Below are 13,255 nucleotides of genomic sequence, written 5' to 3' on the forward strand. Positions count from 1 at the left end.
AGTGATATACCTCTTCAATTGAGGCATACCTCCTAATTCTTTCTAAACAGTTCTACAAAGTAGGGACCAAGTATTAAAATATTTGAGCCTATGGGAGCCATTCCCATTCAAACTACCACAGCAATAAATCATTAAGAGTCACTTTAATACTATGTCCATTTAGCGGGAACAGTTTTAGGTTCTCCCTTAGGGACTATGACCTATCTAGTGTACATTCTTAGACCCCTTAACAGTGCCAGGTTGGTTTCCATCTCAGGGTTCAGCAATCAGAAAGTGGTTGGTTACCCTTATAACATTTGTGCCACTATTGCACCAGTGGGCATGTGTTTAAAAATATCCAATCTTTAGCCATCTGGAAAATATAAATTCAAACTACTTTGAGATTTCATCTTACCCCACTCAGAATGGCCTTGATCAAATGAACAATTGACAATATATGCTCGTAAGATATGGGAGAAAGGAGACTACATAAATGCTGCTGGTGGGAAAGCAAACTGGTATGACAGTTCTGGAAATCAGTGTGGAAGTTCCTCACAAAGCTGAAAATAGATCTAGCACATGATGAAGCTGCACAGCTCCTGAGTATATACCCCAAGAACTCTATATCTTACCACAGGGACACTTCTTCCACATCCATTGCTGCTTTATTAACAAGAACTAGGAAATGGAAACAGTCTAGATATCCATCAATTGATAAGTCATGGTTTCTATTTCTGTGAAGAGACCTCATGACTACAGCAATTCTTATAGGGGAAAACATTTAATTGGGTGGTTTATAGTTTCAAAAGTTTGGTCCATTATCATTATGGCGGGATATGGTGAAGTGCAAGCAGACATGGTGCTGTAGAAGGAGCTGAGAGCTCTACATTTTATACCACAGGCAACAGGAAGTGAACTGAGACACTGGGCATAGCTTGAGCATAAATGAGACCTCAAAGCCCACCTCCACAGTGACATAGTTTCTCTAACACGGCCATTCCTACTCCAACAAAGCCTCACCTCCTAATAGTACCAGCCACACCCTATGAGCTTATGGGGGCCAATTACATTTAAACTACCACAAATTGGTACTGAAAATATGGTACATTTACATGATGTAGTATTATTCTACTTCCAAGCAAAACTAAATTATGAAATTCATAGTTCTATATTCTGAATTTCACCTTAGGAAATCTTTAGGAGGGAGAGAATTGAGCTGAATTTTTTTCAGAAGTTGAGGGAGTTTCCTGCTCTAACAGAGAAAAGAAGTTTAATTTCCAGTGCCCATAGTGAGCAGCTCACAATCAACTGTTACCTCAGCTCCAGGTGGTCCATTTCTTCCTGTCTTTGTGGATACTTGCACATAGCTCACACGTGTGTATGCACACACTCACACACACAAATATACATTCATCTAGACAAAAATATCAAATAAATACTTAAAAATGAGGGAATTATGGAAGGAAACAGTATTCTTAGGAAGATACTTAGCAATAACTATGGCCAAAGCAAGGTTATGGAATCACTGTGAAATAACTGAGATGTCCAGGGTGGCAAGAAAAAAAAAGCAGGGAGAGGCTCATCTATGAACACAGATCTCAGGGCTTCTGACCAGGGATCTATCAGGCTTCTAGTCGGTCAGTCACAGGATTCCAGAATTCAAAATGGTGACTATTTTTAGACAATGGTTTAAGTCTGCTGCTTACCACTGAGGAAAATTAAATAATGCAGGGTAGCCTAAACTGCCTGCTCTCTCAGTAAGGGCCATGCACTATCACAGGAAGCAGAAAACAGAGACAGAATGAGCTAAGATGGCAGCAGGTTCATGGAGATGAGTAGTAAAAATTGATCAGGGATGGAAAGGGAGATTGGGAGGTACTATGGACAGTTCAGGGCCATAACAGTAGTTTGTGCAGAGGAGTAGCTGGGAAGAAAATGAGAAAGTACTTTTAAGTTTCCACACCGACATATTTCCAGCAGCCTCTTCTGACTCTGCAGTGCCTGAAGAAGCCCTCTCACCTATCTATGAAGCAGCAGCACAGCACACTCAGCTTTAACACTCTAGCCCCAAGAAGCATCTGAGAAGATGGCAGAGTTATCATCTTGAGTTTGTGCTCAGACAAGCAAATCCAGAGTCACTATTAGATGTCCATGGTTCCTGATGCTGACTTCCATCTGTGGGTAACATGAAGCTGAAAACTCACATCTATGGCAATGAAACAAGTTCGCCTCTTGGCACTGTGGCAAGTGCTTCTAACAGCTGAGGGCACTGGACTAGACTCTCAGGGTCCCAGTACTCCTTTCCAATAGGAACACACTACTTCTCACATAAGTCTTTTTAGGAACTGTAGAAACTCTCCTGCTCTGTTAAGGAGAAACACAGATAAGCATAAGAATATGGTCTTTGCCTGTGGCAAAAACAGCTTCTGAGAAATGGCATTTAATCTAGGTTGCTTGTTCAAGACCTCAGGGTCATGTGCCTTGAAACTTACCAGAAAACTAATAAAAACAAAAAACAAATTTTAAAAATCTCAAGATAAATTCAAGACAGGCAACATGAATTATTAACAAATATCAAAGCACTGAACCACAGAGTCAAATGTCATTTCACATTTCAATCTTAAGTACTTTTTACATGTCTCAGCCCTTCTTTTCTCCTCCCTTTCTTGCCAATCAACACAGAAGTATTTATCTCTCATACCCAGCAATACCATGTAAGTAAAGTCCATTTTGATGAGAAAGGCCTGAAGGTCATAGAAACCTTTATGCCTGCTGCAACTGTCTGATGTGGCACTTTCTATCTCACAGAAAAAAAAACACACACACACACACACACAAAACAAAACACAAACCAAAAAAAAAACCTATGACTTAAAGGCTATACCTTCCTCCATTCACTTCTATTTTGTCACTAGAGCAAAGGAACTCATGTTAATTGAGTCAAGAAGTTTGTATTACCTGCAAGCATCTCATAAGACTATAATTTAAATCAGTAAGACCACTATTTAAGATGCTTTCACCTAGCACTTAGAAAACACTTTACACAATTTACAAAGAGTTCTTTACACACATTCTACCCAAACAGGGAAATAGCAGCAATGTGAATAAGGCATTTATGGGGTAAACAGATCCTATATTTGTGGGACTCTGAAGCCAATGTGGTGAGTGGTTATTTGTTTTTGTTTTTAATCTTACCAAAATGTATGTCAGGAAAAAAGATAAAACTCTTGTGATTTTTTATCCCTCTTTGCATCCAAAGGATAAATGGAACTTTATGTTTATTTTACTAGCTAGGAGTAACATTTTCTCAAAGATGTAGATAAAATTTTATCAAAAACTCATTTAAACTCCAAATAAGAATCTCCATAAACTTCCCAGAAATTGTATACGTTACAACTGTAAAAAACACTTCAATATTTTCCAATATTACACCTCAAATGGACAGAGACTGAAGTATGACTTGACCAAAAAGGAGGGTAGAGATTAGATCCAAATGCTACATAGTGTCTTTATGACAAAGGACTATCTACCATCAGTGACTGGTAGTCTTGGCCTTAGAATGCTTTTCCTGATATTGGGGATTTCTGTGTATTTCCAGGCTCAAACCCAGACTCTGGACCTTATCTCTTTCACACACAACACAGGAGGTTTGCTTTCTTTCACCACTATTCCAAGACTTCATCAGTTCATCTTGGTTTAAGAATAGAGTGGATCACACACACTAAAAAGATCTCCTTATAAGGCTTTCTAGGCTCAATTTGGATTCTGTAAATGAAGTCAAGTACCCCTGTTTTTCTCCTTAATGTGATACGTATGCTTTTGCTATTCAACCCTAAGTACACATATAATTTTCCTGTGGTTCCCCTATATGGGAACCATAGGTCAGAAATTACTTACAAATGAAACATAAAAGACAGAGTTTACTTACTTGGGAGGAATTCGTGAAACTGTGTTCATGTTTGAGGCTGGGGCCACTACTTGAAGGATGTGTTCAAGGGCTGTTAATCCACCAGCAACTTGAAATGCAATCTGATCTGCTATATTCTAGACAAGAAACAAAAAAAGAAGTTAGCCCAATATCCTAGGCATAAAATTCTAAGCAAATGAATTATTTTGTTGTGTAGTTGAGATATATTTTTTGAATGATTTCTCAGTGCAGGGAAATGAGGTCAAACAGTAGTAAATATAAGACATAGTCACCCTGAGTTACAAAGTTTAAAGTTTAATGAATGGGACACATACTAATCACTCCATTATAAATGACTTTTGTTACAGTTAGTATCCTGAAGTGAAAGCAAAGATTGCATGAGAATAGGTGACCAACCATATTTTGGGATGCCAGGACTGGTTTCTCTGGGGTAAGTCACAGCATGAGACAGGCAGAAAGAAGTAAGGGACTTGAAGGATACAGTAGCAGGGAAACGACAAAGCACATTTATCAACAAAAGGAAGCATGTTCTGTAATCATAACTTCTATCTAACAAGAGCAGTTGACTTCTACGAAGGTTTTCTCCACTGGAATATTCACCAGCAATACCAGACAATCTAATACTTTGCTGTATGCAGTTTCTCTTCTCTTTAGCTACTTTACAGAGTATATTAAGCAAGCATTTCAGAACTCAGTCTATGATGATTTCTATATAATTTGTGAATTATATATATATATATAACTTTTCTGTGAATAAACTTTGCTAAGTTCTTTGCATTCTTCTGGCATGGGGAAGGAAAGAGCAATTCTCTGTTATACTATTTTAGCTTTAAGTACCATGTATGTAAAAAACAAAAGGATAGCAATGTGTTCTGGCCCAAACTCACCCCATTCATGTGCTATATTGTACAGAAGCATTTTATTTTTATGTGGTTCCATTTGGACAAGATGAATTGGGCATATGCTTAGGAGTGGAACTTCTAAGTCACAACTGTGCACAGGATCAGTCTTACTAGCTATAGGCAAACTGTTAGTATTCAGGCACTTGTACTGGCCTGCCCTTGGGGTTCTGACAGGATATGCCCTCAACTGCAGCCATGAAGAGCACCTCCTGTGCATATTCACTCTGTTCCCTTTTTAAAAGGCCCTGCTCACTTCCCCACTTCTCCTTCTCCCCTTCTCTCTCTCTCTTCTCTTCTGCTGCTCCTGTCCCCAGAGGTCTGTCTCCCCTCTCCTCTTCCCTCCTTTTCCCATTCACTTTCTCCCAATACAAAAACCCTCCATCCAAGCTCGGTTGCATGGCATCTTTCTCTCTCGAGCCACTTTTTAAAATTACAACAGTGTCCTAAAATGTTTTAATCAATCTCTGTACATACCACGGTATACTGCTCATTTCAGTTAGTTCACATTCTTTCATAAGTTTGGTTCTATCAGTCTCTTTAACTTCAGTCCTCTCTCTCAACAGTTATGTCCTGACATTTTGTGAAGTTTGTATTTATCTTTTATTGGTAACTAGGAAGCCAGTATCTTATGTTTGTTGGCTATTTATGGCTTGATTTTATAACTGGGTGAAAAGATGAAATCTTAAGTAGACAGTATTCAATTAAATCTGACAATTGCTTATTTAAATTAGAAACAAGGTTACTTCACATATCAATTCCAGGTCCCTCTCCATTTCCCTCCCCTCCTCCCACGCCCTCCCACCAACCGCTCCAATATCCCCTCATTTCCCCAGGGAGGGTAAGGCCCTCCATGGGGGTGTCTACAGTCTGTCATTTCATCCAGGGCAGGGCCTAGACCCTCCCCTGGGAGTCCAGGGTGAGAGTGCATCTCTCATTGTTGGGTGGGTGCCCAAGGTCCATTTGTATACCCGGGATAAATACTGATCTACTACCCAAGGCTCAATAGATTACCTAGGCCTCCTTACTGACACCCACGTTCAGGAAAGACCAAGCTATTTCTATAACCCAATTAAGTTCCCTCATTTCTTTTTTGCAGTCAAAACCTCTTTCATATAACAGTATCATAAATTAGATCTGTCTATTACAGAATTTCATACAAATAAAATCATATGTTATATATGATTACTATTTGGTAGAAAAGTATTTATCTAGGATAGTTACTAGTTCCAGGCCTATGGCACCATGAGACATGTGAAATCAAATGAGGATGATGAAAGGACTCTGCATCAAGAAGTAAGCACAGCGAGGCATACTGGGACACACATATCTTTAATCCCATCACAGATCTCTGTGAATTCGAGGCTAGCCTGGTCTACATAGTGAGTTCCAGACAGCCAGGGCTGCACAGAGGGACCCTGTCTAAAACAAAATCTTTTATACTATACTCAAATTATAGATACAATATTTAAAAATATACAACTGTATTAAGAATAAGCAAACTACATCTATAAAGCACTGAGGGTAAGGATCCAATTTTTGACACATCTTAAGACATCTGCTCTTTAAACTCTTTTCTTTTCCTCTACTCTCCACTGCTTCAGCCTCCAGGTTCTGATAATCTAACTTCTGCTTCAACTCCTGACTGCTGCCCATTCTGTCCATGCCTACTGTTCCTATATTCAGTTTAGAGTCTCATATTCTTTTGCTTGAGGGAGGAAGGAGGAGCCTGGATCAACACTGTAGAAGTGGCAGACTGAGTAAAAGCAGACCCGTTTAATGTATACAACTATGGGGGGGGGGAACAACACACAACTGAAAGCCTTTTATGATATGCCAACATGGCTGTGACCTCCTGAAAATCTTAAGCCACTCACTCTAATGGACATTTAGCAGGACAAAAATCAGCCATTTCATGAAAGATGAAAGCCATTCAAAACCATTTTCTTACTAATATACTACTGAAAAATGGAAATTTTATCATTTTAGGAAAATAAAGCAAAAGGCAAAATCAACTGTAAAATTAAAAAATTCAATTTATGTAAGAATCAAGGTGAATTAGACATGCAGCAAGCAATCTCTATCTCTTCCACTGCACACAGCCAGATGATGAACACCTTGCTCAGCATCCTCCTAACCTCTTGCTTTCAGGTCCTGCAATCAACTCCTGTTTCATCTGCTCTCTCTCACCCTATAATCTACATGCTCCATAAGAGCTATGGACTCATCTCTCAGTCCTAGTTCTGGCAGAGAAGGGATGAGTGGCTCAATTGAAGATTTATCTTAGACAACAAAAATGTCCTATGACATATGATTAACTCAATACAGAGGCTACTCAGTATAACAAGGAAGACCACCCCTGCAATAGATCCCACTCTTTAACAAAGCAAGATGAACAGCAATTTTCCCTCTCTAAACATTAAAGCAGACACAATAATCCTATAATATTTGAGATTATGTTCTTCTTGTTTTGGTTTCTTGAGACAATGCATGCAGGGTTGGCTGGCTGGAACTTGCTATATAGATTAGGCTGGCTTTGAACCCACCTACCCCTACTTGGAAATAAAGGCATGAGCCACCACACCTAGCTTGAGATTACTTCTTTACCTAATGGGTACTAAAAAAGGAAACCAAGACAGCTCAATGATGAATCATTTTAAATGTTGAAATTAAGGGGATAGCTTAGCATTTGGGAGGTAGAGACAGGTGGATCTCTGTGAGTTCAAGGCCAGTCTGGTCTACAGAGACAGTTCCAGGACAACCTCCAAAGCTATAGAGAAACCCTGTCTAAAAAACAACAACAACAAAAACCCTAAAAATAATTAAGGGGATAAGAAGACAAACTTTTCAAATGTGACATTAAATATATAAATAAAAAAAGAAAGAAAGCCACTTTCACACAATAATCCAGCCAGATGTGACAGCAGTCAATGACCTTCCTTTTGTCTCTTCACAGAGTTGTCACATTAACTTCTTGTGCCTATCGCTTGGCACTTGCTGCTCCCTTCACATTTGGGTACCTTACTGATGTAGTAGTGGAACACTCACCAAATACTATCTTATACTTGTACCTATCCTCAGCACAAATAGAGAGTAACTACACTAAAATTACTTATCACAACTATTTTCTCCATCACAAGTGCTACCTCTTCAGTCTTAATGTTCACATGCCATTTTCAATCCTTTAAGATCCAGATCAAAAGTTACTGTTTCCAGTGAGACTTTCTGATTCCTTCAACTAAAGTCAAAATCCTCTATATATTTAACTCTGGTTTTGTGGCTCTCATCATTTTGTATTTTACTCAAAGATATTTGTGTCTATGTATTATATGATAGCTTAAATACTCTGGTCTCTGTGTTCCCAGCCAAAGTCAAGCATAGTAAAGACGTGGCAAGTAAAGATTACTCCTCAGTTGAAAACACTTTACTCTAGAAGGTAACCAAGTGTATCTTCTCCTTTTACCTCCTCCTCACCTAGAATGTAAAGCTGGGGACTAATTTCATAAAGAGCTTTTTAAAAAGAGTTTTATAATTATGATTTGATTAAGAAAAAGTTCCTCTAGGGATGGAATGCACAGCTCTCCTTTCTATATCTGGCATAACATCTTAATAGCTCTGCCTTCCCCTGTTCTCTCCCACCTTGGGACTGACAACTGGCTAATAGGATTAGTAGCTTCATTCTAATAACCCAGCTTAGTTAAAGGGCAGAAAAAAAATGACAGCTTCAAACCGAATTACATGGCCTGGGAACCCATCCAATTATTAAGTAGAGTAACTGTTATTAGTTCTCCCAATCAAAGGAGAGGCAGCTGTTAATCTTTGGGGACCTGCAAGGGCTGCTGGCCTTTGTACTTGACTTCTCTGTACACAGTAATTATGTTCTTTGTGATCACTGAAGAAGGCCTTCCTAGCCTTTAGAGAGGCAGCAGATGGGGAAAACTGTTTGCATGTTCATTAGGATAGGCTAGGAATTTGTTCTGTGCATCTGTGGTACCTTAAGACCCGTTTAGAAATAGTTCTGAGACATGCATAAATGTGGAACTCAGTAGTTTATTTATAGACACAGGGATCCTGGAAATGAAATTTCTTATGATTGTTCTTCTCTGCATGCAAAGCTCTGCACACACTTCAAGGACATACTTTACGAAACTCACATATTAATCCTGGATTTAAAAGGAGCAAGCAGAATGGGCTGATATTCTGACTTCCCTACTTCTTTCCTCTTAAAACTTTCAGCCAGTCCTGCTGGGCTCCCCACGTTCTTATAATCTGAGTAAGTGCCTATGTTCAGATTTCTAGATGTGGGCACCAGTACCAAAAGGACTAAGGTTCTATGGGCAAGGAAATCACAAGATTGAAATTCTAAACTTGTAGGGATGTGGAGCTAAAAAGACTGAAATTTGAAAGCTCAGTTTGCCTTCTGATAGGTCTGCCTTTGTATGTTACTTGGCCTTTTTAGGTAACATGGTGAGATTCAGGAAGGTTGGAGAAGCTTTGTCAAGACCAGGGAACAATTGCTTTGTGATGCTAATGAAAATGTGGACCCTGTAGAGAGTTTCCTCAGTGGGTGCTGACTGTGCCATTTCTAACCCATGTGGACCAAGGGTGAAGGCATCAGGGTAAGAGATGGTAGGATGGTAAAGGAGAACAATAGCAGATGTCAAGGCTTAATTATGCTTTGTCTTTCTTTTAAAGTTGTGTGAAAGATAACTAAAAATTATTATGGAATTCATTGCTACCTTCCACAATGAAGTCACTTTTATCTTATTCTCAAGCTCCCCGAATCAAATTTTGGACCATATGACCAAGGGACAGTTTGTTTTGGGCAAGGAGGTAATATGGACAAAAGCTGTAACATGGACAAATTCTTCTGAGTCCATAGACTCCCAGGGGCTGCACTTTTATACCACGGAAAAGAATATTCTATAATATTCCAGTTTTTCTCCAACACTTGTACCTCTTTACTGACCTTTCTATTTATTTAATTAAATTATAAATTAGATCATACTTGTTATTTAGTTAATTCTAACATCTGGGATTGCATTTATACTGGATCTAGAAAAATGTAGGTGTTGAATAAATATTTACTAAATCAAATTAACTAAAGCAAAGTTTATTTTCTGAGGGAAGAAATTCTCTTGAGGGGAGAAGAGCATGTCAAGTCACAATGAGGAAAAGAAAGGGTAGAAATACTCATGTGCTTGGAAAAGTCAAGCCCAGAGTGTACGTGGGCAAGCTTTAAATACGAGGAGTCCCAGGGAAGGCAGGTCTTGTTTTTTGGGCCTATCTGAAGAGGACACACTAGACAGGAGAGGCCAGAGAGTGATGGCTAACTGCAGGGTCCCGTACCACCTTTAGTTTACATCTTGCCTTACTCATTTTGGTTTTTTTTCCCCATCCTATTTTTAGGAAAAGTCAAGACCCAGACCATCCTATATATTACTAATGAAAGAAAGAATGATTTTAAGGAGTGAAAACATGGATAAAGTGAACAGGAATCCATCCAAATTCTACTTTTCTCAAATTATCCCTCCTGACAGCTACTACGTATGAGCAAGATGATGGCAGTTTACATGTGGCAGGCTATGTGGCGATCCTCAGGACAGTCTCTTAAGGCAGTGATAAATATCCCAATTAGATATCCAAGAAAACTAGCTTTACAGGAATCAATTAACTGCTCACAATTTTCCAGACAGAAACAAATAGCAGAAAAATCTAGGTTTATGTGACTCCTGAGTGTGTGAGGGGTTTACAGCAAGAGGGCTCTAGGGAAATCAAGTATATGTTTGCCTTTTGACATTTATTACTAATATTCCAAATATATAATGCTTTGGTTTTAGTACTATTAAAAACTTAAAACATTTTATAATAATTCAGAAAGGCTACAAGGATAACGTAGTTTCTGTAGTCTTCATATAGCTTCACATTATGTAGGCTTCACTTCTTATCATGGTACCTTCATCAAAACACAGAAAACACATGGGTACACATTGGTACTATACTCATCTATTCACTAGGGTCTTTGGATTCTCCTGGATTTTCTACTGATGGCCCCTTTCTGTCCCAGGGTAGAATCTGGAGTACCACATTGTATTTAGCATCCTATTTTGACAACTAGGGATTTTTTGAGGAGGGATCCTGAATTCTCTTATACTAGAATTTCTTTGCATTTAAGAGGAAATTCTTGAAACAACCCAGACCCAGAGAATATAAAAAAATGTTAGTTTGACCATCACAAGCAAAGAAAAAAGTATGAAAACTAACTAGATTCTAAGGAATGAGATAAGAGTAGATTTTTTTCCAGCTGATGGTGCAGCTCCTGATTGAGACTGTCAGGAAATGGGGACAAAATGTGCACCCAGCAGGAGAGAAGTAGGCCTTTGGTGAGGTGGGAAGAAATGTGGGACCAGAGTTAGAAGAGACACAGATGGTCCAAGATGGGTTCTATGTAGCTTCACCTCAATTGTCCCACAACACTCTGCAAACCAAACTCCATTTCCTTTCTTTCCTCTCATTTCAACAAGATAGTGCCTGATGTTATTTTCTTCCCTTTTGTATGTGTGTGTGTGTGTTGGGAGAAGCAGCTGCATTAAAAGCCTTGCAATGGGATACAGAGAAATGAAGCACAGCCAGATTAGAAATGAATCTGCTAACAAGCATGGGGTCTGCTTACTTTAGTCTAGAGGAAATGAAAGGAAGGAAGTAGCTAGTGATAAGACTTTTTACAGGGATTATCTGGAACCTGATTTCTGGTTTAGGCCCTCTTCTTTAGTATTACACAGGGTATCTGGGAGAAACTGAGAAGGAAAACACCATAAAATAGGAGATTATCTGGCACAAAATGTAAGGTAAGAGGCAAAATGAGGGTTGGGGGACTTCTAGGTATCCAGATTATCCTATACTTTGTTCATGGATGAAAAATAGGTAACATAAATACTGAACCTCTGTTATCCATTAAAATGTTCCAAACAACATGCTCTTATATGAAGAATAGTATGATGGGGCTTTCTAGAATGTGTTCTTTTTTCTTGATTTTGCTAAGTGAATATGAGTAAATGTTGGCAGAAAGGTTAATACTGCTCCACTTAATTCTTACTTTAGAGCTGCACTTTGCTGGTACTTGTATAGAGTGAGAATAAGGCTTTACTAAAGGGGATGGAAATGTTTAAAAGTCTGCTTAAGACAAATAAAATTCAGAGGTGCCATTAAACCTGAGAACAGAGGCCCATGACAGTTCCTTTTTTTTTTTTAAATGAAATGTAAATATAAATCGCGTTCCCATTGCAAGCTCATTTGAAAGATAAATTTGCTGGCTAATTTATACTTAATGAGGCTTATAATCTGAGTTGGAAATAGATTTTTGCTTTAAATCAGATGCAAGTTCATATATATACAATACAAAGAAAGTTACTGTATGAAACAGAAATGTAAAGATGCTAAAAAGCAACTGTGTTTTTACAGGTACGGGGAGCACATGATGTCCTTCTAGCAAGGAGAAGCAGAGATCTGAGAATGCTAAGCAGAAATAATGAACTGAATGGAAGAGAGAAGAGAATGAGGCACAAAAAACATTTAGAGGAGCTAATTCTGTGCTTCAGGGATTGCAAAATAACTTTCCCATGATAGCAGGCACATAGACCAATTATGTCCTTTGGACTGTAATCACCTTGTGGGTAACAACTGGGTCTTGTTCACTGTTCAGGAGTATAAGCATAGGAACTAAGAATGTAACTTACAGGATAATTCCGCCACAGTCTAAGTCCCACAAACATCAAACTAGTAACTTCTCTTCATTTCTTTGTGTTCTGACTCATAAAATAAGGCTAATTTCCACGTGAAGTGGACCCTGAGAGGATTACGCTAATCTGCATAAATGTTTTCAGTGTCTTCTTTTTCAAAAACTTAAATTCTTCATTCAATATGTTTTGATCATATTTTTCCTCTTTCCTAACTCCTCTTACAACACCTCTACCTTCTTACCCAAGCAACTTCATGTTTCTCTCTCAAAAATAAACAAAAACAGCCTTCCCTAAGACAAAACAGGTAAAAACCTCCAAAAGACAAAACAAACTAAATCAACCAAGAACAACAAAGCAAAACAACCCCCCCCACACACACACAACATACTCACAAAACCATGGAATCGGTTGTGGGATATTTGTACATTGTGTGAAGATATAGTACTGTGATTGGTTTAATAAAGAGCTAAATGGCCAATAGATAGGCAGGAAGTATAGGCAGGACTTCTGGGTAGAGAGAAAGGAAGTAGGAGATGAACTCAGGTATGTCTCAGGTACCAATGAGACAAAGAGGGAGTTTGACATGTAGAATGAAAGAAAGGTAAAAAGCCATGAGATAAAATGTAGATTAATATAAATGGATTTATTTATGTTAAAGAGCTGAGGGATAAGCCTAAACTAAGGCCAAGCTTTCATATTAATAAGTCTCT

The 13,255-nt window shown here is 38.5% G+C and overlaps 1 protein-coding gene across 6 annotated transcripts in view; it reads right to left on the reverse strand.

Annotated features, from left to right (window-relative positions):
* Positions 1-13,255, reverse strand: part of Scaper (S-phase cyclin A associated protein in the ER) — a 343,723-nt gene that overhangs the window by 88,016 nt on the left and 242,452 nt on the right. For all 6 annotated transcript variants that reach the window (XM_040729759.1, XM_040729754.1, XM_040729758.1 and 3 more), the window contains one exon: positions 3,908-4,023. In XM_040729759.1, coding sequence (XP_040585693.1) covers positions 3,908-4,023 — 116 coding nt within the window. The remainder of the gene's footprint in view (positions 1-3,907; positions 4,024-13,255) is intronic.

Source organism: Mesocricetus auratus, unplaced genomic scaffold (genome assembly GCF_017639785.1).
Source record: "Mesocricetus auratus isolate SY011 unplaced genomic scaffold, BCM_Maur_2.0 Super-Scaffold_100022, whole genome shotgun sequence".
Lineage (NCBI taxonomy): Eukaryota > Metazoa > Chordata > Mammalia > Rodentia > Cricetidae > Mesocricetus > Mesocricetus auratus.